This window comes from Nuphar pumila, chromosome 5 (assembly GCF_984573655.1).
Source record: "Nuphar pumila chromosome 5, dmNupPumi1.hap1.1, whole genome shotgun sequence".
Classification (NCBI taxonomy): domain Eukaryota; kingdom Viridiplantae; phylum Streptophyta; class Magnoliopsida; order Nymphaeales; family Nymphaeaceae; genus Nuphar; species Nuphar pumila.
Genome location: NC_143253.1, coordinates 9,277,352 through 9,305,092, shown reverse-complemented (window position 1 = coordinate 9,305,092; position 27,741 = coordinate 9,277,352). Strand labels below are relative to the sequence as shown.

The following is a 27,741-nucleotide window of genomic DNA, read 5'->3' as shown; positions in this document are numbered from 1 at the left end:
TTCGGATGTTTGGGGACCAGCACCCGTTGTGTTTAAGGGAGGTTTTTCGTATTATGTTATTTATGTGGATGATTTCTCAAGGTATAGTTGAATATACTTCCTCAAACATAAACATGAAGTTTTCTCTACTTTTAAGGTTTTTCACATGATAATACAAAATCAATTCAATAGTAAATTACAAATTCTTAGAACCGATTCCGGGGGAGAATATCTCTCAAATGATTTTAAAAGTTATATTGAAAATAATGGGATTGTTCATCAAAGGTCTTGCCCCAAAACTCCTCAACAAAATGGGTTGGCCGAACGAAAACATAGACACATAATTGAAACTACAAGAACTTTGTTCATTTCTCAAAAAATTTCAAAAAGATTTTGGGCCGAAGCGGCTCTTGCATCGGTTTATCTCATAAACCGACTTCCATCCAAAAACTTGAATCAAATATCTCCATATGAAATCTTGTATAAAAAAGAACCCGATTACAATAGGTTAAGAATTTTTGGTTGTAAATGTTTTGTTCTCACCGATAAGAATGATAAATTATCTCCCAAAGCTATTCCTTGTGCGTTTTTGGGATATTCGGAAACACAAAAAAGTTTTAGGTGTTTGATATTAAAAATGATAAACTATATGTTTCAAGAAATGTAACCTTTTTAGAAAACATGAGTGGTTTTGAAGAACACAAAACTCATGAAGATAATGCCGATTACTCTTTTTTGTTTGAACTATTATCTAGAAATGAAGATTTTTTTAGCGATGATGAATTGAATGTGAATGAGGATATAAGTGAAAGTATTCCTCAAACCATTCATAATAAAGAAGAAATGATAAATGAACCAATTACCTATACACATAGAGATAAAAGCACTTTTAGAAGTGCAATAGAGAAATATAGTGACCTTAGTGAATCTTTCAACCACTCTCGAAGAACTGAAAGATCTAGGAAAAATCCTTCTAGATTTATATCCTATGAGTCTTTTTCTCCAAAGCATAGGGCATGTCTTAGTGCCATTCACTCATATCAAGAACCTAGAAATTTTAAGGAAGCTAAGGAAATGATAGAGTGGAGGGATGCCATGGACAACGAACTTCGAGTCCTCAACAAAGCCAAAACTTGGGTTTTTCAATGTCTTCCAAAAGGAAAGAAAACAATAGGATGTAGATGGGTTTTTAAAGTCAAAACCAAGAGTGATGGTACTCTCGAAAGATATAAAGCTCGTCTTATCGCAAAAGGATATAGTCAAGAATACGACATCGATTACGAAGAAATTTGGAAGGGCCTAACAGGGCAAAACGAGAAATCTGGGTAGAACTAGATCATATATGGGAAATAAAAACCTACAAAATGAACATGGTGCTAAATGAAACATGCTATTGTATTTTCATTGTTTTTTTCGAAATTCTGACCCCATAGATGTATTCAACATGATTGATTTACTAGAAATTGACACTTGGAAGTTGGATCATGCATTTTGGATGGTAAAAATAGTATTTGGAGCCTAAAAATTCTGTGAAAATTATAGGCCGTTGATTTTTTAAACCTTATAAAAACCTATCAATGCATTGGAATCAAATGATCCAAGAAGTGATTCCTATAATAACCAACATATAGAATCATAGATCATATCTGGATGGTCAGAATTTCAAAAAAACACTGAAAATCCAATAGCATGTTTCATTTAGCAGTCTGCCCATTTTGTAGGTTTTTATTTTCATAATATATATATATATATATATATATATATATATATATATATATATATATATATATATATATATGGGTTTATTTAACATTAGTTGCATTCAACTGATTGAAATGTCTGAAATACCATTACATGCAATGGTATTTTTATAAATAATGATCACTTTTTGGGGTTAAAAAAGTAACTTTCACTTTTCAAATTCAAATTTGGAGAGTACATCTTTTTACTTCCTTAAAAAGGTGTTTGAGTTTTTGTTTGTCTCAAAATCAAAAGATTTATTTTGCCCAATAAGTAATCATGCATCTTAAAAAATGTCATTTTCTAAGGGCATTTTGGTCATTTCAATTAGTTGACTGCAACTAATGTTAATTCGGCTAGATTAATGCTAGATAAACCCTTTATATATATAATATATATAGAGAGAGAAGCCCGTAATAGTGGATGCACAAAGTATCCATTGTTATCAGACATTTTTTTGCCATTGATCGCGTGTGGATCTATGTAGTCAAAAGCACTAGGCAGTGCCAAGTTCGTGGACCCCTAAAAAGACTAGTCGAGGACTAGTTGATACCCCAATTAAAATAAAATAAAGTATAAAAAATATACATAAAAACATGTTTAATTATTTTAATAATAACATGTTTTCATCACACAAGTACAAAAGTACACATGCTTTCACAAAATATATTAATATCACTGTCACCAATATAGGCAATATTTTGAAAATATCACGAGAAATACTGATATTTTAAGGTAGCCGATATTAAAGGGAGTATCTCATGATATTTTCAAAATATTGCTAGAAGACAAAATATCTTGATATTATCACGATATTTTTGGGAAAAACTCTTTTTTTGTTTTAAGTTTGCATTTCCTATTTTTTTTGTTTCTTTTATATTTTAAAACCTTTACAACATGTTTCTTTATATTTTTAGAAGAAAAATAATGCAAAACTTATTATTTCTTAGGTTTTTTGTTGTTATTTATATTTTGTTCAATTTTTTAAACTCCCGAGATTTTTTGAGTTTTTTCAACTTTTGAAAATCTCTCTGAAAAATATCCTTGCTGAGATAATACCTTAAACGATATAGGTGACTATGATTAATATGCATAATACATAACCAGAATATATATATATATAACTGTACATAGACACGTGCACACACACACATATTCAATTATTCATAACATATTCAGTATAATCAACAAAATATGCTTCAGTCTTTCACAGAAGCACAATAACACATACATATATAAATAACATATTATAATCCATAATACCAAACATGCTTTCAGGCTTTTATAAAAAAATCATCAGAAACAAAGTAACACACATATATTTAAACCATAATCAATTAAAACGGTGTGTGCTTTCAACGTTTCACAGAAAAATCCCAAAAGCAAACACACACATACAATATATAAATATATACAATTACCTAAGCATTTTTTCATCATTTCACTTAACAAATCGCACACACACACAGACACACACATATAATTATATGTATAAAAAAATAACATAATATATATAATAATAATAAATGACTGAACTGCCCTCATGCCTTGGCGGGACAGCTTAGTTGTTGACTAAGCTCCCTAATTGGCACATTTGGTACCTTTTAAGGTAATCGCCTAGGAATTGCAAAGCCTATGCATTTTACTTATGCCTAGACCGACTAGGTGGACTAGTCAAGCCTAGTCGACACTTTTGAGTTTTGACTGCATTGGCGGTGGTCGCGACCGCTGGTAATGCCCACTTTTACTCCCGTCGCATTAGCTGTGGTCGTGACCTCCGCTAATGCACTATTTTTGCGCAAATCGGACATGCAAGGTGGGTATATGTGCGTCTGATGCTTGTTCGACGGAGAGGCTATCCACTATTACGACCTCTCATATATATATATATATATAGGGTAGTGGGAAGCTACCAGACAACATCCATTCTCTGTTGAGAGAAGTAGACCTCTGAAAAAGAGGGTATTTCCCTTCTCTGTTGAGAGAAGTAGACCTCTGGGAAAGAGGGTGTTTCCCTTCTCTGTTGAGAGAAGTAGACCTCTGAGGAAGAGGGTGTTATACTATTTATCTGGTAACTCAGATTTTATAGTGAAAGGCTCAAGTGTTTAACTTGGGGACTGGACGTAGGTCAGTAACTCGATCGAACCAGTATAAATCCTGTGTTCATTGTGTTGTGCCTTATTGTCTTTATTTTTATTTTATCGATCTATGTCAAATTTCACTATTCACCCTCCTTCCTAGTGGAATTTCATTTGGTATCAGAAAAGGTTTTGCTGGTTTCGACATAACAAGCCTTCCAGCACAAATGGCATCAACCTCTTATGCTCGTGACATCGAAGGACAACACACATCTCGCCCCACTTTCTTCAACGACTCCAACTACGGATATTGAAAATGCAGGATGTCCATATTCCTAAAATTCATAGACTTTGCTGTATGAAAAATTGTTGAATGTCCATACACATCTCCATCCTGAGACTATAGCTTATGGTCTGATGAAGAAAAGAAGATGGTCAATCTAAATGCAAAAGCTATGAATGCTTTGTATTGTGTCATTGATCAAAATGAATTCAACAGAATATCAGTTTGTGAATCTGCATATGATATTTGGCACTCTCTGGAGGTTATTCATGAAGGAACCAACAAAGTGAAAGAAGCTAAGATCTCATCTCTGGTTCGAAAATATGAGCTATTCAAAATGAATAAAGATGAACCCATCACAGAGATGTTCACAAGATTCACCAACATCACCAACGATCTTAAATCTCTAGGAGAAACCTATTCCCAGACCGATAAGGTGAAGAAGATCTTGAGATCTCTCACAACTGATTGAGAGAAAAAGACCACAGCTATTGAAGAAGCTCAAAATTTATCCAAGCTTACTTTGGATGACTTAATAGGCAATCTTATGGCCTATGAAGTTCATATGAAGGAAAGAAGGGAAGAGGAACAATCTTCATAGAAAAATCTAGCCTTCCCAGCCCTTTCTGAGAATAAGGACTTAGAAAAAGAATATGAAATTGCGCTGCTTACTTGAAAATTTCAGTGTTTCATGAGAAAGAACAAGTTATCAAATAAGCACAAGGAAAAGAAAGATTCTAAAGAAGATACCATGTGCTATCAATATAATAAGCCAGGTCACATGAGATGTGACTGTCATCTTCTAAAAAGAAAATCCAAAACTGAGAAACCAAAGAAAAGGTTCTTCAAGAAGAAGACTCTAAATGCTCAATGTGATGATTCAGAACCATCCACCAGTGAAGAGTCAAGTGACGATGAAGCTGAAACGGCTAACATGTGCTTCATGGCAGAAGAAAGCTCTAAAGTGAATCTTCTGATTTTTCTTTTGAAGAACTTCAAAATGCATTTCAAGAACTTTTTGAAGAATCTAGAAAAATGATTCTTAAAAACAAAATTTTAAAATTCGAAAATGTTGAGCTTTCCCAAAAAAATGAAAAACTCAGCATTGAAAATTCTGAGTTGAAAAAGAAAAATTTTATTCTTACTTCTGAAATCAGTTCTACTAGTTCTAAGACTAAAAGTCTTCAAGTAGATTTTTCAGAATTAAAAGGTAAAACTGAAAACCTTATGAAAACAGTTTTCAAGTTTACCAAAGGGAAAGAGAACCTGGACAAACTTTTATCCTTTCAAAAATTCTCTTTTTACAAAAATGACTACATTTGTCAAAGGTTCTACTGAGCCTAAACAAGAGTATTACAACTTCAATTTTAATACCATGTACTCCTCTAAATCTGTAGACAAACCCAAATCAAAATGGATATGAGTTCCAAAGTCTAACAAAAAGGGACCCGATCGGGTACCAAAAAGAAGTTTTACTTGATCTTTTGCAGGCTCTAAAGAAGAAGAACAGATGAATACTAGACAGTAGATGTTCAAAACATATGATAGAACATCCAGATCTTTTTGCTGTTCTTCATCATAAAGAAGGAGAAACCGTCACCTTTGGAGATAACAACAAAGGTTTGATAATTGGTATTGACAATATTGGTAATATCGATAAACCTCTTATCAAAGATGTTCTCCTTGTTAAAGGTTTAAAACATAACCTCTTAAGTATAAGTCAAATGTGTGACACAGGTTATAACGTTAGCTTTAAACATGATGCGTGCCTCATACAAGACACCAACAAAAATATTATTTTAAAAGGTATAAGAAAAAATAATATATATGAATTATACCTAGAAAATATTACTGAACACTGTCTTATAGCTAATAATGACTCTCAAAATTTATGGTATATGAGAATGGGACATGTTAACTCTAAATATATGTCTAAATTAGCTAAAAACAATTTGGTACGTGGATTGCCTAAAATAGCATTTAAAAAGGACTATTTTTGTGATGCTTGTCAATTAGGAAAATTGTCAAAATCATCTTTCAAATAAAAAAATATTGTTTCAAGTAAAAGACCTTTAGAGCTTCTCCACCTGGATCTTTTTGGTCCTTCTAGGGTAGCTAGTCTTAATCATAATAAATATGCTTTTGTCATTGTAGATAGATTTACTTGGGTAATATTTTTGAAAAATAAAAGTGATACATTTTATAAATTTGAAATTTTATGTAAAAAGTTATAAAATGAAAAATCTTCTACAATTATCAAAATCCACGTACCAAATTGGTTGGAATGAAAAATTTGGTTGGATAAAAAAGAATGTCCCTGGCTTCAGTATGCATGTTGGGGTAGATCCTGATTGGTTCATTCAGTTTGTAGAGCATCCCCAATATCCATGGACCCATAACCCACAAGGTGGAACGAGATTGGAAAAAGAGGAGGAGGACCGACTAACAGCTCAGTGCCTGGAGTTTTCACCTTGAGGGCAAGGCGAGTTTGAGATGGGTGGTTTGTTATGAACACTCATCTCAGCCAGATGCACCCCAGCCAGGACCCGACTAGTTGGAGTCTCGCCCAGCTGAGACTGTGCAGAGGGAGTTTTCCTTTCTCCCAGGACTCCCAGAGAAACCCGCACGGCCTGGAGTCCTACCCAGGCTTGGGACTCTGGTGGGATGCCCCCTTAGAGTCTTCTCTAGGGTGGGAAACTGTGTGTATTTTTACTCTTTTGCCCTCTTATAAATATATAAATAGATGTACCTAGATTAAGTATTTTTTATTTTTTTAATGAAGTTTATTTAGAGATTTCTTTAAGCTTCGTTTTTTGTTTTTGTTCTTGTTATATGAGGCAAGTATTTATCCCTCGCCTCTCTTCCACGCCCGTTATCGCCTCGAAGGAAACGCCTTTTCTCCCTCTCGTGCTGTCAACCCCCTATCCACCTCATGCTTCTTTGTATAGCCAATTAGGAGAGGCGACTCTCTCTCCCTCAATGTTGCACGGCCCTCCCTTTTCTTTACGTAATTGTGTTTAAGATGCGCCATCTTGTTGCTCTCTCGAAGCCGGATTTGTATAAACCGTCCCTCCCTAGGGTTGGGTTTCTAACATCCACATGGTTTCAATAGTTTAAAAAATTGGCAAACTACAACCTATCAAATTTTTGTGGCTCAAAAAACATACTTTTATGCCAGAAAAATATGATCCAAGGTGTGATGCCTTGTAATTAAACCATGTTGAGCAGATTTATGAGGTCAGATTGAACTGATACAACTTGCAACTACAATTTCCAAACAAGATTGTGCACACACACACACACACACATATTGTATGTATATGTGTATGCACATATATAGCAAGGGTGTAAGCTGCATTCCCTCAATTTGGCCTTATATGTGTATCCATTTTTCATCATAATCTGTTTGCTAAGGATTGCACCTTGTATTGTGTTTTTTGAACATAAAAATATGATTTTTTAGGCATGTAATTTTGGTTTAATGTAGGACATTGATTTTTGAAGCTCTTAAAAACACCTACATGCGCGTGGCAATCACACAATCCAAAACTTGCTATATATATACATTTATTTATTTAATTTTGTATTTATTATCTGTAGGATATCAGTCGACAAAAAAAAAACTGAAGAAGCATGCTATATATATATATATATATATATATATATATAGAGAGAGAGAGAGAGAGAGAGAGCAGTCAACTGTATTTACAATGTGGTTGGAAATTACAGGTTCAAGTTTTATTCACTCGATCTGACTTCATAGATGTGTTCAGCATGGTTTAGTTGCTGGAGGTGGTATGTTAGACCGTGTGTTTTTTACTCATGAAATTATTACACATTGTGGGTTGTGGATTTTAAAAGACTTTGGAAAACCTGCTTACGTGTTGCAAATACATGATCCAAAACCTGTTTCCTTCTAAACACGCCATGCAGATGACATCTGTTTAGAACTACAAAATTTGAAGAAAATGTGAAAATTAACATTTTATACTAGGTTATTTCGTATAATTTTCTTATGATTTTGAACTTTAATAATAAATTCAAGTTAAAAATTAGAATGCAATCTAACCAAATTTTTTTAAAAAGAAACGACACAAGTAAATATAGAAATAGACAATCAAGAACATAAAAAGATAGTAGAAGTTAGGGATTGCCTGTTGACTGTGTTCAACATGTCTCCTTGTGTCCATGAAGTTATGTGGTGTGTCAAGTGTTGACACAGGACACACATGCTAAATGAAGTGAATATGTCATAGGTAGCTAGATGTATGTTGATACCGATGGAAAGTTTGTAATAAGATGTGAATTCACTATGTACAATAACCAAGGCTGATTTTGCTAAATTTATAAGAAAGTTCTTAACAAGTTGTCCTTTCTTTTATTATTTACTTTTCATGCACTTTTTACATATTTGGTAAATTCTCTTTGCAGTTGCAACTGGGAAGAAAGAAAGTCATTGCTCACATGTTATGAAAGAAATGGAAAACATACTTACAGCGATGATGATTGCATGTGGTCCCCATCTTATTGTCATGTTTTGGGTTGCAAAGTGCATTACACTATGACAAGCTCTGGAAAGAAGAAACTTTTTGAGCTTCATGAGATATTTAAGACTTTACCTGGTCTTGGGAAGGAGAAAAGTGTGTGTTCCACTAAAATTAGTCCTGCAGAGGCTACAGCTGACTCTGGTATCTGGGATATTTCTGATGATATCTTGACTAATCTGTTGAGTATACTTCCACCGAAAGACCTAATCAAGGTTGCAGCTTCTTGCCGCCATTTAAGATCATTGGCTGTCTCTGTCATGCCATGTATGAAGCTTAAGCTTTTTCCTCACCAGCATGGTGCGGTTGAGTGGATGTTGCATCGTGAACGGAATGCTGAGGTTCTTAACCATCCTCTTTATGGGGCTTTCTCGACTGAGGATGGTTTTCGCTTCTATATAAATGCAGTTTCTGGTGAAATATTAACAGGGGTTGCCCCCACCATCACTGATTTTCGTGGGGGGATGTTTTGTGATGAACCTGGCTTAGGCAAGACGGTGACTGCCCTTTCTCTTATCCTCAAAACTCAAGGTACATTAGCAGACCAACCTGAAGGTGTGGAAGTCAAATGGTGTAAGCATAATTCTGATCAGAAATGTGGCTACTATGAACTTAATGCTGATGACTCCGCAGCTGGCAACTTCATGTGGACTTGGAGGCGATTCATGGGCCAGTCCAGACAGAGGGGGCTCATTAGCTCTGGTACTTTGTCCCAAGAATTTAGTTCTGGAGGAAACACAGGTCTCTCTTCGTCATCCAAACGGTCAAGAACACCTTCTAGTTATGTGATTGGTGAGGATTTGTCTTTCCATAGAACAGATAGTTCATTATGCTCTGTTAGACATCCTTTTCAGGTGTATACTTGTCGGCGAACAAGAAACTTGGCTCATGTGAAGAGAAATCTTATTGAGTCATATGAAGGAAATGTTGGATTGACTACTAGAGAAATGACAAGAAAGAATGTTATAGATCAATCATATGCTTTGGATATTTTGACAACAGAATGCCCAGAAAAACAAATTGATTCTACTTCAATTCTAACCAATGACTGCAAAAAGCAGAAGACAAGTGCTGATTGCATAGAAACTTGTGAGACTTGGGTCCAGTGTGATGCTTGCAGCAAGTGGCGAAAGCTTTCAGGCACAAACCCACCAGATCCGAAGCTGGAATGGTTTTGCAGTATGAATGGGGATCCATTGCATCAGAGCTGTACAATCCCAGAGGAGTGTTGTGACTATAGAACATCCATTACCAATTTACCTGGGTTTTACACCAAAGGAACTTCCTCAGGGAAGGAGCAGAATATACTGTTTTTTACAGGTGTGCTTAAGGAGCATCGGGCATTGATGAACTCTTTGACATGGAAAGCATTAAGTTGGCTGTCTAATCTGTCACCTGATAAATTATTAGCAATGGAAGCAAATGGATTAATTCTTCCTCCAAGTCTTAACATAGGATTTGATCCTAAGAGAGAAAACCACGCATTTAGTAAAATTTTTCATGCATTTGGTCTTACAAGAAGGATTTTACGGGGAACAATCAGATGGTATTATCCAAACTCTCTCTATAATTTGGAACTTGACACAGTGGCGCTACAAATTGCTTTAACCAAACCATTGGATGTATTCCGGTTGTATTTGTCTAGGGCAACCCTCATTGTTGTCCCTGCAAATTTAGTTGACCACTGGAAAAATCAGATCTCAAAGCATGTTAGTCCTGGTCAGCTGCGGGTTTATGTCTGGGCTGATCATAAGAAACCTCGTGCTCACAATCTTGCTTGGGACTATGACATTGTAATTACAACTTTTAACCGTTTGAGTGCTGAATGGGGCCATCGTAACAGGAGCGTTTTAATGCAGGTCCATTGGCTTAGAATAATGTTGGATGAGGGCCACACTCTTGGTTCAAGCCTCAGCATGACAAATAAGTTGCAAATGGCCATTTCATTGGCAGCTTCAAAGCGGTGGTTGTTAACTGGAACACCAACTCCGAACACTCCCAACAGCCAGGTGGCACATCTTCATCCCATGCTGAAATTTCTACATGAGGAGGTGTATGGGAAACATCAAAAGTCATGGGAGGCTGGTATTCTTAGACCATTTGAGGCAGAAATGGAGGAAGCTCACTTGCGTCTTTTACAGCTACTTCAGAGGTGCATGATCAGTGCCAGGAAAGTAGATCTGCAAACTATTCCTCCTTGTATCAAGAGAGTGGTGTTTCTTCATTTTACTGAAGAGCATGCGAAGAGTTATAATGAACTTGTCGTTACTGTCAGGCGCAATATTCTCATGGCTGATTGGAATGATCCTTCCCATGTTGAGTCCCTCTTAAATCCTAAACAGTGGAAATTTCGTAGTAATACAATCAGGAACGTCAGGCTGTCATGTTGTGTGGCTGGGCATATCAAAGTAACGGATGCTGGCGAGGATATCCAGGAAACAATGGATATTCTAGTTCAACGAGGTCTTGATACTGTTTCAGAAGAATACATGTTCATAAAAAATGCTCTTTTGAACGGTGGAAGTTGTTTCAGGTGGGTATGCCTTTAGTTCATTTGGTTATATACTGTTCAAAATGTATCTTTCAGATGACTTGTACATATGCAACTATGAACTATGTGACATGTTCCTATTTCAGGTGTAAGGAATGGTGTCGTTTGCCTGTAATCACTCCTTGTAGGCATTTATTATGTCTTGGTTGTGTTGCTCTGGATAGTCAAAGATGTACATATCCAGGATGTGGGTATGCCTATGAAATGCAGAGTCCTGAAACCTTGGCTCGTCCAGAAAATCCCAATCCCAAGTGGCCTGTCCCCAAAGACCTTATTGAGTTGCAACCATCATATAAACAGGTGAGATGATTTATCTGGTTTTCTCTCTTCTGGATTGTGATGGATTACTAGCACATGTATCAACATCTGGATCTCTTTACAGGATGACTGGGACCCTGACTGGCATGCAACGACAAGCAGCAAGGTTGCTTATCTGGTACAAAGGTTGAAAAATCTGCAGAATACCAATAGAAAAATGGGTTATTGTCTAGATAAGGACATTATGGAAGCCAGTGGGCAGATGCTTTTATCTGCCCCAAGAAAACATTGGAATGAGATTGTGCACCATGACAGGACGGATCTGCTCAATAAATCCCATGGCAGTTTGCCAGAGAAAGTTATTGTATTTTCGCAATTCCTTGAGCATATACATGTTATTGAACAACAGGTATGCTTATGGACAGTTGTGCTGTTTTCTGTTGATTTTCATATTAATGATTGCCTTTGTCTTCTGTGCAGTTGACAATTGCTGGTATCAAATTTGCTGGGATGTACAGTCCAATGCATTCTAGTAACAAGGTCTTCATACACTTTATTTTAGTCTTCTAGTTGTTATCAAAGTAATATGTGCTCATACTCCTGTATCATGCTCAGATGAAGTCATTGATGATTTTTCGATATGATTCAAACTGTATGGTTTTGTTGATGGACGGGAGTGCCGCCTTGGGTTTAGATTTGAGCTTTGTCACACATGTTTTTCTAATGGAACCAATTTGGGATAGAAGGTAATTTTTCTTCTTGACTATTATTGCATCAAACATGGTTCCAAATTTTTAGAATCCTAAATGGCTGTTCATATGATAATCACAATAGATATGGTTATCTTTTTCTGGTATATATTTCTTACTTTGTGAATCTCTCTCACCCTTACTATGGTATAAGCATGTTGTGCCACTGTATATATAATGAAAATCCATATGTTGCTCACTCAGAGAAAGGTATATGGCTATTTTAAATATTCTTTTCTGCTGGAAATGAAAATATAAGAATCCTTTCAATGAAAATGAGTCATGTCCACCTGCATCTATCATTCTGTTGTGGAGCTTTCTAAGCTTCCTACTCACTCAGAGGTATATAGATTTATATTTTCAACTTTTATGCCAATAGAAATGTTGTAAGTGGAACCTAATGCCTAAGAGATCCTATAGACGTCCATGATCATGGACCGTAATATTGTGATGACTGTTATTTCATTTTTCGGATATTCTAATGTGAAAAGACAAATTTAAAATCTGCAATTTCTTTATGTTTGTTATGATATAGCTACTTTTTTTCTTTACAAGCAGTATGGAGGAACAAGTGATAAGCCGCGCTCACCGAATGGGTGCTACTCGGCCTGTTTATGTGGAAACGTTGGCCATGCATGGAACCATTGAAGAACAGATGCTGGGGTTTTTACAGGTTGAGAATGTGTATAGAAAGATTCATCTTTTTTTGTTCGATATACTAACTGATGGCAATTTAGGATAAAATAATGTGATGCATGCAGTATGTGTCCTTTTAATGAACATGCCTAATAGTAGTGTTTGTTGCTTATTTCACATGTATCTGATAAAGCGTGTATATGATCTACAGCTGATTCTTTTAAGTTCTATTTTGGAAAGTTACTTTTAATTTTTCTCTTGCAAGTTTATCTTTTCACTAGGACATTCTTGATTTTGTTTATGATTACTGAACGTTGAAGAGTGCTTTATCCAGAAAGTGTTTGCTTGATTTGAGTGTACCTTGTAAGCAAACACATATTGTGCAAGTTTTCCCTTGCCTTCTGTTTTGGATTTATTTATCGCAAGGTTCTTCTTTGCTTGTATCCTTCTATATTTTTAGGAGCTTTGAAATTCAGTAAGTTATGGTAGGTATGTGTGTAACGAAACAAGCGGAAATACAAAAGAGATCCTAATAAGGATCAACACAAACACAAATGAAGTGCACAAGCACTAATTCATCTAAAGATGATACAAAGTGAGAACAATCTCAAGAACATAACACACAAACACAATTAGCTACTAAGGGCTTACACAATAACCACTAAAGGCACACACAACACAATGTAAAAATATAAGATTCACTAAGAGATGCTTAGAAAAGCATTGAAATTACAAGGGGTTTCAACCTCTATTTATAATACAAGAGGGAGTGAAGGGGGCAGCCCAATTAAGCATTGGGCTAGCCCCCAACGGTCATATTTATGACCGTTGGGAGCAGCCCAACATCTAGTTGGGCTGCCCCAACAGCCATAAAGTACATAACAAACATAAAAAAAGGAAAAAAATAAAAAAATACACAAGCCTCTAATAGGTTGACTGACACCTATACATGAGTGAAATGACTGAAATACCCCTATGGGTATTTTAGTTTACATACAAAAGAATAGAATATATATATATATAGATATAGATATAGATATAGATATAGATATTTTAACACTTTCCCTCAAACTTATGGTGTAATCACTGAAAGTTTGCTAAGAAGGTACAAAAAATGAGGTGAAGGCAAGGCCTTAGTGAAGAAGTCTGTTAGTTGACATTCCGAAGTTACATAATGCAATTCAATAGTTTTTCGCAAAAAAAATTCTCGAAAATAGTGGCAATCCATCTCTATATATTTGGTGCGTTCATGGAAGGTGTGGTTGCTTGCAATATATTTAGCACTCTTATTGTCGTAGCACATCTTCAAAGGATTAGAGATGATTATGCCCATATCTTTGAGAAGACCTCTCAACAAAATGATTTTCATCGTTGTAGTTGCTATGACTCTATATATTAGGTTTCGATGGATGACAAAGAGACCTAGTGTTGATTCTTGCACCTCCAAGATATAAGAGATTCGCCTAAAAAAATATAAATACCCATAGTTAAGACTCTATTATTGAAATTACCTCCTCAATCAACATCAATATAAGCAATTAACTATAAAAATGGGGAAGAGGATAGAAATAGCCCTTTGGTAATAGTGTCCCTGAGATATCTGACAATCTGGAGAACAACACTCATATGCACCATAGTTGGTGCATGTTGAAACTGACTGGCTAAATGAACCACATGAGAGATGTTTGGTCCGGTGATGGATAAGTCAAGGATCCAACTAATTGCTATTATGGAGTTGGATCGTCAAGTAGAGTTCTATCCTCCAATCTTAATTTTGCATTTACAACTTTTGGCATATCAACCCTTTTGTCATCAGAGATTTCAGTTTTGGCAATAATATCTGTAGTCAATTTCATTTAAAACAGCACATCCTCGAGGAAAATAAGTCACTTCAATACCTAGAAAGTACCTTAGAAAACCAAGGTCAGACGTATCAAAATGTTTCTTAATAATATTTTTAATTTCATCAATTAACTTTTGTCAATTCCTGTGATGATCATATAATCCACATATAATAAGAGCACGATAATATCAGTATATGTATCTTTGACAAAAAGAGCAATGTCAGTATAACAAGATTTATAACCCAAGTTTAGCATAACATTATTAAACCTATCATACCAAAGCTTTGGGGGCCTGCTTAAGCCCATATAAAGCTTTCCTTAATCGAAGAACTTTTCCTCTCTCGATCTCAAGACCGGGAGGAGGATCCATGTACACTACCTCGTTTAGGTCACCGTTCAAAAAAGCATTCTTAACATCAAGTTGGTAAATAAGTCACTTTTTAATAGATGCTAAGGCAATGAATGTCCTAAGACTAGTCATACGAGCTATGGGAGCCTAGCCTTATATTTTTCTAAGGATCAATCCCCTTTTGTTTTGACCTTATAGACCCACCTACATCCTATAGTGTTTTTTTTATAGGTAATTGTTGAATTTCTCAATCTTGGCTTTCTCAAGGGCACCTATTTCTAAGCTCATAGTATCAATCCATTCGGGAATTTTCTTAGCCTCTTTGTAGGTTGAGGGTGTTAGGTGTAAGAAGGAAGGGAGAGAGAATTCAAAGGAGAAACCGGGCTGTTTTGGAAAAGGTGGTCTTGATGAGGTGGAATAGTCCCATATTGCTTGTGCTTGAGTTTGTTGTGGACTTTATAAGCCACATGTAAACTCATTTACTTGTTACTGAGAACAAGAGGGTGGGATGACCACCACACACGCGCGCGCGCCCCCGCCGTGCCGTGCCGTGCCGAGTCGAGCCGAGCCGAGCCGGGCCGGGCTCGGGTTCGGGTAATTGGACCTTTAGGGCCATATCCAATCAAGACAAAGTACCTTTTTACCCAAAGTTTCTTTGGATATTTGGATTCTGTTACGGGTTATGGGAAATGATAACGGGTCACGACTCCTCGTAGTCCATGCCCGTTATGGCTCTTCGGATTCCGTAATGGATCTCGATCTTTCGAAGTTCGTTAACGGATCACGTCTCCTTATAATCCGTAACGGGTCCTTCCACGCTTTGTAACCGTTCGTGGGTTATAAAAGCGTGGTGAGGGTGGGGTTACAGAGACGATCTGAGAGATCAGAGACGCTCTGGTTTTCTGAAGAAGAGCTCTGCGATTTCCCATCTCCCTGTTGCTATCTCTCTCTCTCTTTCCTGAGTTATCTCGAAAGGGGTGTTCTGCAATATTTGGTTCGTGGAGGTTGTTTTCGAAGGACGATCCGCCGGAGTGCACCGTTCGGTTCGTCGTGGCTATTGTATCTTGGGGGAAGGACGCCGGACCCTGATTTGCACTGTATGTGGGGGCGAATCTTCTCTAAGGGGAGTACTTTCGTACGCCTTAGCCTAATACATTATCTAAACATGTTTCTATTGTTTTCTTTATGTTCTTTGCATATGTTTGTTCGTATGCTAGTGTCTGGATTTTGGATGTATGCGGAAACCGACATGCTTGATCCCTGTTTCTATTTCGATCTGTCCAAAATCATGATTTGTATTATGCTGCATATTATTGTTCATATCATGTTGTATATCATGATTACGATTGTGAAACTGTGTGATCCGAAAAATGATCCAACAGTCTTAGAGAAGATTCTAAGCATGTCGACCTTTTCCGCTTTTGTACCAAAAGTGGACATGTCCGGTATGCCGGAAAAGTTTGCCGGTCAGAATTTTAAGCGTTGGCAGCAACGCATGAAGATCTGGTTCACTACGATAGGGCTGCTGTCGGTTCTGGAAATCGACTACCCTTCGGTTTCTGATACTAACCCTGACCCTCCTGCAGTCACTGCGGCTATAGAGTGGAAAGAAAATGACAGTATATGCCGTGGTTGCATACTGTTGGCTCTGTCCAACACATTGTTCGATGTGTACTGTTCTTCGTCTACCACTGCTAAGGGTCTATGGGATCAACTTGACAAGAAGTACAATACCGAAGACCAAGGTCTTGAAAAGTACTTTGTTGCCAAGTTTCTGAAATATCAGATGGTAGAAGGTAAGTCGGTCACTGAGCAGGCACACGAGTTTCTGCTGTTGCTCCATAGTTTGGCTGAGGCTGAGATGAAACTTCCTGAGAAGTTTTAAGTTATGACCATCGTGGATAAATTTCCTAAGTCTTGGGTAGACTTTGGGGTATGTCTCTCAAGCACCGTAGAGGGAAGATTTCCTTAGATGATCTTATGGTAGCCATTGCTATTGAAGAGGAGCATAGGAGCCAGAAACAGATCGTGATGCCAACTGAACCGCCTAAGGTGAACATGATGACCGGATCTTTTAAGGGCAAGGGACAAAAATCGAAATCTGCAATGAAAAACTAGTTTAAACCTAAGGCCAAAATCCAGAAAAAGGCAAAGAACAAACCGTGTTGGAACTGTAGGCAGGTTGGGCATTGGGCTAAGGAATGTTCTTCCAAGAAGGCCAAAGCTCATGGGACCACAGACGGAACGCCTCAAGTCAACATGGTGACTAAGGTCGTTGGGACCAGTACTGGGTATGTTTCTGTTAACCCACAAATCTATTACGTTTATGAGCCAACTGAGTGGCTGGTTGACACTGGGGCTAATGTGCATGTTTGTGCTGATAAGTCTGTCTTTGTCTCATACCAAGATGTTGCAGGCAGATCCGTGACTATGGGCAATTCAACGACTGCAAAGGTGTTAGGGATTGGACGCGTGGATCTGAAGTTTCCTTCAGGACGAGTTCTATCTTTACACAGAGTGCACCATGTGTCTGTAGTTAGAAGAAACATTATAAGTGGTTCATGTCTTGTTAGAGAGGGTTATGAATTTACCTTTAAATGTAATAAGGTTTTTATTTTACATTCTGGAACATTTATTGGCAATGGGTATTTAGATGATGGTTTGTTTAAACTTCGTGTTGAACATGTTTGCAGTGATAAATTAGAAAATGATGTTTCTTTTGATTCATTGTCTAATGTTGCATATAATATAGAATCATTTGATTTGTGACATAATAGATTAGGTCATGTTATTTTCAATTCTGTGAAACGCATGATGAACTTGAAAATGATTCCTTAGCATTCCATTGATAAATCTAAGAAATGTGAAATTTGTGTGAAAGCAAAACAATGTAGGAAACCATTCCATACAATTGTTAGAGATTCTGAAATATTGGATCTGGTGCACACAGATATCTGTGATTTTAGTGGAGTGTTAACCAGAAATCATAAAAAGTATTTTATCACTTTTATAGATGATGACACTAAATCCTGTTATGTGTATCTGCTAAAATAAAAAGATGAAGCTTTTGATAAGTTTCTTATTTTTAAGAATGAAGCAGAAACACAATCTGGTAGAAAACTGAAAAGATTGAGGTCTGATAGAGGGGGAGAATATACCTCTAATAAACTCGATGAATATTGCAAGTCTGTTGGAATAGTTCATGAGTTTACAGCTCCATATTCTCCTCAATCCAATGGGATTGCAGAAAGGAAGAATAGAACCCTAACTGACATGATAAATACTCTACTTGGGAGTTCTGGATTACCTACCTATATGTGGGGGGATGCTCTGAATACGGCTTGTCATATTCTTAATAGAGTACCTCAGAAGCATAAGGATAGTAGCCCTTTTGAACTCTGGAGAAATAGGAAAGCTAGCTTGAAATACCTTAAAGTGTGGGGGTGCCTTGCTAAGGTACTTGTTCCAGAGCACAATAGGAAGAAGCTGGGTCCTAAAACAATAGATGTTGTCTTTTTGGGTTATGTAGAGAACAACTATGCCTACAAGTTCTTAGTAATTAAGTCTGAGATATCTGACATAGATGTTAACTCTATTGTTGAGCTTCGAGAAGCTACATTCTTTGAGGATGTATTTCCCATGAAAGTTGGTGTACCTCAGAATCTTTCTTCTTTAGATATACCTTCAACTTTTGGTTCCATTCCCGAATATGTAGAAAGGATGACAGATGTGGGGGTAGAACCATCTTGTTCCCATCCTATGTAACAACCATAAATTTTATACTGAACTTAAAAAAAATTATGTTGATTTGGGCCTGGGATCCGTTATCGGATCCAAAAGAAAAATGTGCATATTAGAGTATTTTAATAATACTATATAAATAAGTATATAATAATAGTAGATTTTTCAAATCCACTGTCGGACCCAAGTGGATCCAACCCCTGGGTCCACTGCTATTCACGCGACCCAGATCCAAATCGAATTTGGGTCCAGCATCACGGGTCGGGGGTCGGACCCGACCCACTCCCTGTAAAGTTTTAATACAGGGAGGGATAAAAAGGGGGGGGGGGGGGAAACCCGATATGGGTTGCCCGATAAACGTAACAAGAGGGGGGAAAACCCCTCCCCCGACATATCGGGAGTTAGGGTTCAGTGGAACCCTAACGCGTAAGGATGGGGAGGTGGGGGAGCACACCGCAGCCGCCGGAAAGGTAAGATTTCCTCCCTTTTCGGGAGGCCACCCTCCTACAAATGGGGACCCCGAACCCCTCTTTCCCCCTCTCTCGATATCCCATTCTCTCTCTCACTCTCTTCTACCTCTCTAACCCTCGAATCACCCTCCGATCTCAGGCCTGCAACTCGAAACCTTGCAGGGAGAAGCCGACCCCTCCAGTGGTGGTGCTGTTCAGGCCGACCGACCCCTCTAGTGGATGCCGCAACACCCTTGCCGGATAATGGTAGGTGGCTGTTCCTTTTTCGGGTATGCTATGGGTCGAGCATGAGGTGAGGGTTGTCGGGACACCCTAATATCGAAAAAAAAAATTGGGGAAAGGAAAACCTCCGATTTGGGGTTGTCTGTCAACCCCAAACCGAGAACCCCAAATCTGAGATTTGGGGGGGGGGGGGGAAGTTTCAGATTATTATAAAAAAGGTTTTCTTCCAAACTTGTGATGACGAATGCTGATTTTTCTGTATACTTAATTCTGTAATACAAATTATGCTTATGTAAATTTTGATTGACAGATCATATTTTTCTTATTCTGAAAAATATATTACTCTTGGGTTAATCTACGTTGGCCGATTGCATCCGTTTCAATCTATAATATGATTATGCTAAATTACATCAGCCGATGTTGATTATTTCATGCTGTAAAGTTATGCTGAACTTAGCATAGTATATGATTAGCCGATGTTGATTGTTTTATTCTGTAAATCTATGCTGAACTATCATAAATATGATTGGCCGATGTTGATTACTTTATTCTGTAAAGCTATGCTGAACTTAGCACAGTTTAGGATCAGCCGATGTTGATTGTTTTATTCTGTAAACCTATGCTGAACACAACATAATTTGTGGTGACAGATGCTGATTATTCATCCTGTAAAACATGGCATGTTTAGGTTTGCCGATAGAAACAATTTCATTATGTAAAACCTAACTTGTCTAGGTAAATTCCTGTTAGCCTAATTTTGTCTCTGTCTTATGCTGTGAGATATGGCATGCTTATGATAACTCATGTTAGTTGTTGAAGATACTGGTAGTTACCATGTTGGTGGGAAATTTTCATTTCAAGATTGAGACCCGACATGACAATAAACTATGCTGAGCATACATAGAAGCTGTTATATATTAGAGGTTGACTCAACACATAACCTGGTGCACGGTGCGATCCTTAGACATGTGCCTTGTCTAATGGGCAAGACAAATTGGATTACCCGATACGGGTATTTGGGCTATTAGCATGTGTGTTAGGGCAAGAAAAATGATGAAAACTTAATCATAAAGGTTGTGTGACCGACTGGTTTAAAGGTACCAGGGTCTAGGCACTTTACAGTTTGGAGGTACCGTAGAAATTAGAATAATGAGCATAACACTGATAAGAAACTTGAATATAATATTGTTGCCCGACTGGTTCAAAGGCACCAGGGCATTCGTGCTTGACTGGTTTAAAGGCACCGGAGCACTTTGGGAGGGTTATGCAAGTAATATGACAAAGAATTGGGACTGTTCTACACACCTTGGCAAAATGACTAAGGTTGGGAATTCTACTGCTGTGGTAGTAGAAGGAAGTTGGGGAAATGCCCTGTACTTCGGGAAATAAATTAAAAGAAAAGATTAACCCACTCAGTTTTGGGCTTACCTTGGAGAGGGTAGATGGTACAAAGCTCCGGGGACATGTTTACTGTTTCGAGCTAAAGTTACTCGTTGGTCCCCAGTCCTCGGAGTTGGGGGACCCGGACTACCAATATGTCCTAGGTGGGTAGCTCTTTGTTCTTCTGCAGAAGTTAGGGATGCATCCTGTTTTTGGTTTTGGCCTTTGAGAGTTTCTCTCGGTCACTGGCCGCTCCCTTGGGATTTCAGTCACAGTTAGAATGTTCGGGTTAATAAAACAACTTTGAATAATATACCCCTGAACGTTCTCTTCTGTGATGGTTGCCTCGGCTCGTGTGTACCCACGGGATAAGACAAGATAAACATCAGTTAGAACATGTTAGGTATCACCTTGAGTGGAGTTACTAGAGAGACCAGTTTATATTCTTCCAGCATGTTCTGAGCTTGTGATGATATGACATCCTGCAATGTGTAGATATGAGATAATCAAATTCGTATTGGGACTACTACACGAATGTTATGCAAGATTGTTATTGTGTTGCATAAAATGTTTTAATTGCTTAATGCCTTGTTTAATTGTTGTCGTTGCATAAAATATTTTAATTGCTTAATGCCTTGTTTAATTGTTGTCGTGGCATGAAATGTTTAAATTGCTTAATTATAACTGTTGTATAATCTGCATGCCTGCTTAGATATATGTCGGTTACTGCTGATGCATAGTCTGCTTTGTGCGATTCTTAATAGGCTGAAAAATTTACACATCACATACTAGATTCATGACATACCTGCATTAAGAGTACAGTCTTTTCTACTTAGACGTGGTAGTCTAATTCCTATAATTTTTATCATTTTCAGGCACAGAGTAGTGCTATGAGCGACGCAGGATGAGGCGCTGACCAAGATTTGATATATTTGTTCCCTGGCGATCCTACTTTCTTTCAGATTGGAAATTTTAGTTTGAGACTCATAATATGAAAACTTTGATGTTGGATTCTGTTATTATTGAAATAAAAATAAATGGTGGGGTTTGCTTTTACCTTCATGTATCGTTCTGAAATGCTTAACCCTAGAATCATTAGTTGATTCTGCATAAAAAAAAATCCTCAAAAATCTAGGTTTAAATTTCGGGACGTTACATCCTAGACCCATTGAATCTGAGTAAGTGGTTGAACCTAGAAGGAGCGAGAGACCACGGATTACCAAGGATTTAGGAAGTGATTTTATCACTTACCTTATCGAGAATGATCCTCCCACTTTCCGAGATGCAATGGCTTCACCTGAAGCAATGCATTGGAAAGAAGCCATAAAGAGTAAAATGGACTCCATTATCTCTAATGGCACTTGGGAACTGGTTGACCTCCCTCGTGGTAGTTCCACAATTGGGTGCAAATGGATCTTTAAGAAGAAGTTGAAACCAGATGGATCTATTGAAAAGTACAAGGCGAGACTGGTTGCCAAGGGGTTCAAACAAAAGGAGGGAATAGATTATTTTGATACCTATTCTCCGGTTACCCGGATGACCACTATTAGAGTGCTTATTGCACTGACTTCCATTTATGATCTCTCGGTCCATCAAATGGACGTTAAGACCGCTTTTTTGCATGGCGATCTTAAAGAAGAGATCTATATGGATCAACCTGAGGGTTATGTGGCTCCTGGTAATGAAAATAAAGTTTGTAGACTTGTTAAGTCATTTTATGGACTTAAACAAGCCCCTAAACAATGGCATGAGAAGTTTGATAATATTATTTTATCATTTGGCTTTGTTGTCAATGAATCTGATAAGTGTGTTTATTGCAAAGTTAAAAGTGATGGGTGTATTATTTTATGCCCGTACGTAGATGACATTCTATTGTTTGGTTCCAATATGGGAATTGTGAATGAGACAAAGTCGTTTCTTAGTAGTAAGTTTGATATGAAAGATATGGGTGTTGCAAATGTGATCTTAGGCTTAAAGCTGACTCGTTCAGCTGAAGGGTTAACCATTTCTCAATCTCACTTTGTTGAGAAAGTTCTTGAGAAATTTGGCTATAACCAAGGGAGATTTGTAGCAACCCCATATGACCCTTCTATCCCTCTTCATAAGAATACGACTGGTGTTCATGTGTCTCAATTGAGGTATTCCCAGATTATTGGAAGTTTGATGTATCTTGCAAATTGCACGAGACCGAATATTTCGTTCTCCGTGACAAAATTAAGTAGATACACAAGTTGTCCAAATCGCACTCATTGGAAGGCCTTGAATAGGGTACTTAGGTACCTGAAAGGAACCATTTCCTTGAGTTTGCATTACAAGAGATTCCCTGCAGTCCTTGAGAGATATAATGATGCAAGCTGGATAGCCATGAACTCTGGAAGTTATGGCGTGACAGAGTATGTATTTACCTTGGGTGGCGGCGCAGTCGCCTGGAGATCAGTAAAGCAGATCATCTTGTCTCGGTCTACTTTTGAGGCTGAACTCTGTGCTTTAGATGTCACAGGATTGGAAGTTGAATGGTTAAAGGGACTTCTTGAGGAACTTCCTTTAATGTGTAAGCCAATTTCTGCGATATTTGTGCATTGTGACAATATGGCCACTATTGCAAAGATTAAAAAAACAAAATATAACCAAAAGCAGAGGAGACACATACAAGTCAGAATAAAATCTGTAAGGGAACTGGTGTCTCAGTTAGTGGTTGTTGTGGACTATGTTGGATCCAAAGAGAACACAGCTGATCCATTAACGAAAGGACTAGATAAGTCTTTAGTCCTGAAATCCAGAGAGGGGATGAGACTGAAACCCATCAGTAGTTCATCTGCAGTAGCAACCCAACCTATCTGAGTGGAGATCCCACAAAGTAGGTTCAATGTGGTAATAACAAGCTGTAGGGTGAACTGAATAACACCTTATTTATGAGATATTTTGTATCTGTGTCTGTTCCCCTGTTTACTTTGGAAAGGTGTTGTAGCTGCAAGTTAAGGAAGAGTTAAAACTCTGAATGGGTTCAAAGCCTTCTAGGCGAGATGTTAGCAGTGCATCTTTGGAGAAGCCCACCTATGTGAGTGTGACTGTGTGGCCGCAGTTTAAGGAATTGGGTTATTCCTGAAGTCACTCATGAAACAGGATTCGGGCGCATGGCCTTTAACGCGCCGCCCCTAAAGATTACAACCAGAACCTTTATCATGTTGTTGCTAATGGACACTCCTACACTAATGGTTCAAGTTCAAGACTTCAGTTCACTTCGTTCCTGTGAGGGTAAAGTTAGTCAACTAAGGTAGTGGTTCAAACCGGAAGGTACCATTGCTGAAAGCATGATATGTCCTGTTGCAGATTGTCTCATCTTGCATCTTGGTTTCCTCCTGTTTTATTCTTTGAATTTGTGGGGAAATGTTAGGTGTAAGAAGGAAGGGAGAGAGAATTCAAAGGAGAAACTGGGTTGTTTTGGAAAATGTGGTCTTGATGAGGTGGAATAGTCTCATATTGCTTGTGCTTGAGTTTGTTGTGGACTTTATAAGCCATATGTAAACTCATTTACTTGTTACTGAGAACAAGAGGGTGGGATGACCACCACACACACATGCGCGCCCGCCCGTCGTGCCGTGCCGTGTCGTGTTGTGCCTGTTAGAATGACCCACTCGATCTTGTTGGAACGTGAGAATGAGGCGTGAGAGAGAGAGATAGCTGCGGGAGCAAAGGGGGACTTCAATAATGAAGTCGTGCCCTACTTTATGTTTATATATACATATACAAAATAGTAACTGGGTTGGACCAAGTATTTGGATCCATACCCAGACATAAAGTTACAAGTTACATTGGAGAACCGACCCACACTGGAAAACCCGATCCAGTTTATGATACAGTCTTAATACCCTCCCTCAAGTTGTGCATGGTCCTGTACCATGGACAACTTGCCTTTGAGATACCAAAACCGCGCACTCGTAAGTCCTTTGGTAAGTAGATCAGCAACTTGATCTTCTGTTGGTACATAGACTGGAATAACTTCTTTGTCCTTTACCTTCTGTCGGACAAAATGTTGATCGATCTCTATGTGCTTCGTTCGACCATGATGGATAGGATTGAAAGCAATTTGAATGGCACTTTGATTATCGCAAAACAGATTCGCAACCTTCACTTTTTCTCCTATCTCTGTTAATAAATGTCTTAACCATGTAACTTCGGCAGTGGCAGAGGCCATGGATCGGTACTCAGCTTCTGTACTTGAACGCGCAACAGCTCGTTGCTTCCGACTACTCCATGCTATTAAGTTTTCATCAACATACACACAATACCCAGAGACTGACTTTCTATCGTCTGGATCTCCTGCCCAATCTGCATCTGCATACACTTCTAGTGGTCTATGTTCTCCTTTTGCCTTTGATTGACGATAAACAAGCCCATCTCCAAGAGTACCCTTCAAGTACCGAAGAATTCTTTTAACTGCATTCATGTGTTCTGTACGTGGATCGTGCATGAACTGAGAGACTTGATTCACTGCATATACAATATCCGGCCTCGTAAAAGTAAGATATTGAAGCATCCCAACTAAGCGACGATAATATTTCGGGTCCTCATAGATCTCCCCATCTTGAGCACTGAGTTTATGGTTTAACACGCTAGGAGTATTCAATGGCTTGCAGTTCTTCATTCTTGACTTCTCCAGAAGATCCAGAGCGTACTTGTGTTGGGTCAACAAGAGGCTAGTATTTTGTCGATCCACTTCAACCCCCAAGAAATATCGTAGGACACCCAGGTCCTTCATCTTGAACTTATGATTCAATAGGATCTTTGTAGCCTCTATATGCTTGCAAGAACTTCCTGTAATAATAATGTCATCTACATATATGAGAAGTAAGGTGTTGACCTGATGTTCTCGAAAAATGAACAATGAATGATCAAGTTGAGAACGGACAAATCCAAATCGTTGTACTTCAATGGAGAAACTGTCAAACCATGACCGAGATGCTTGTTTTAGACTTTTAGTCCATAAATGGCTCGTCGCAACCTGCAAACATGTGTCTCAGGATTGTTTTCTGCATAACCAAGAGGCTGCTCCATGTAAACTTCCTCCTTTAGATCGCCATGTAAGAATGCATTTTTAACATCAAGTTGACTTAGAGACCATCCATGCTGAACTGCCAAGGATAACACAAGTCGAATGGTTCCCATTTTTACAACTGGACTAAAGGTCTCATCATAGTCTTCTCCATATGCTTGTGTGAAGCCTTTAGCGACTAGTCTTGCCTTATATCTTTCAATGGATCCGTCAGGTTTGTACTTAATTTTATATACCCACTTAGACCCTACAACATTCTTATCCGGAGGCCTAGGAACTATTTCCCAGGTCCTACATTCATGCAAGGCTCTCATTTCTTCATTCATAGCATCTGCCCATTTTGATGACAAGGAGGCTTGGGAGAAATCGATGGGTTCTTCTTGTTTTTCAACTTGTGCAACGAATAACTGCATTTCTGTGGAAAAATTCTCATAGCTTACCCATCTTTCAATAGGGTGTCTGATCCTTTCCGAACGTCTGACATGCTCAGTTATGTGGGGTGTGTCCCTTCTTCTGACATACACTGCCCCTTTGAATCTTCTGCCATCTGGACGAGCAGTACCTGATGTCAAGGTTTCTTCTGCGATGGGAGGCACAGTAGATCCCTAAGCAACTGTCAACACGTTCCCACTAGGTTCTGCATTGGTTTCCATGGGCTCACACTCATCCATCATTGTGTGACATGGAGCAGAGTTATCCATTTTTAGCTGATCAAATAATTCATTCGCTAGCCACAGCTGATAGCTTTCTTCCTCCTTAGTAACCCTTGCTTCTTTGTTCAAGATCTGAACATTGTTCTCATCAAAGACAACGCTTCGTGAGATTTTAATGCGTCGAGTGTCTGGATCATAGCATCGATATCCTTTATACTCTTCAGCATACCCAACAAACCTGCATCTACAAGCTTTATCCTGAAATTTGTTACGTTGGGAACTGTCAATGTGAACATAGCATACACATCCAAACACTCGTAGTTGACTGTATTGAGGTTGGGTACCAAACAACACGAAATAAGGAGTCAAATTATTCAACATTTTCATCGGTAAACGATTTATTACATAAACCGCAGAGTGGAAAGCTTCTGTCCAAAGGCTTAAAGGGATATGAGTGTCATGCAACATACTTAGGGCACTTTCAACAATATGACGATATTTTCTTTCCGCGACCCCATTTTGTTGTGGTGTGTGTGGGCAAGATATTCTACGCCTTATCCCGTTGTTTTGAAGAAATTCAGTAAATTCCTTTGATAGATACTCTCCCCCTCCGTCACACTGGAATTGTTGAATACTTGTCGAGAATTGATTGACAACAAGAGCATGAAATAAACGAAAGAATTTGAATACCTCAGACTTGTATTTCATAAAATAAATCCAAGTATATCTGGAATAACTATCAATGAATGTGACATAGTAGCGACTACCAGACAAAGAGGGTTGTGGAGCAGGTCCCCAAACATCAGAATGAATAAGTTCAAAAGGAAAAGCTCTTTCATTTATTGAATTGAAGGGAAGTACATGACTCTTACACAACTGACAACTAGAACAAAGAAAACCATCAACCTTATTATGCGGACTTGATCTTGAAATAAGACCACTTGACACAAGTTTCTCAAGAGAAGAATTATTACAATGACCCAAACGACAATGCCAAATATTTGGCTTATTGTACGAAGACAAACTCAAACAATCCTTAGATGAATCCAATTTGAATGGTTGACCAATTGACGATTTTGATCCAGCTCTACGAACAAGTGAAGAAGTCTCTTTGAGGATATACATATTTCCCTTTCGCTCTCCCTCAACGAGCGTCTTCTTCGTGAGTGGATCCTTGACACAGACAGAAGGAGTAAATTCGACGCAAGAAT

The 27,741-nt window shown here is 38.1% G+C and overlaps 1 protein-coding gene across 1 annotated transcript in view; it reads left to right on the top strand.

The window, feature by feature from the left end:
* The window catches only part of LOC149836704 (F-box protein At3g54460-like), a 62,361-nt gene that overhangs the window by 23,186 nt on the left and 11,434 nt on the right, over positions 1–27,741 (top strand). The window contains exons 2-7 of the mRNA XM_090005532.1: positions 8,512–11,157; positions 11,262–11,475; positions 11,558–11,842; positions 11,914–11,973; positions 12,049–12,179; positions 12,741–12,855. Coding sequence (XP_089861658.1) covers positions 8,512–11,157; positions 11,262–11,475; positions 11,558–11,842; positions 11,914–11,973; positions 12,049–12,179; positions 12,741–12,855 — 3,451 coding nt within the window. The remainder of the gene's footprint in view (positions 1–8,511; positions 11,158–11,261; positions 11,476–11,557; positions 11,843–11,913; positions 11,974–12,048; positions 12,180–12,740; positions 12,856–27,741) is intronic.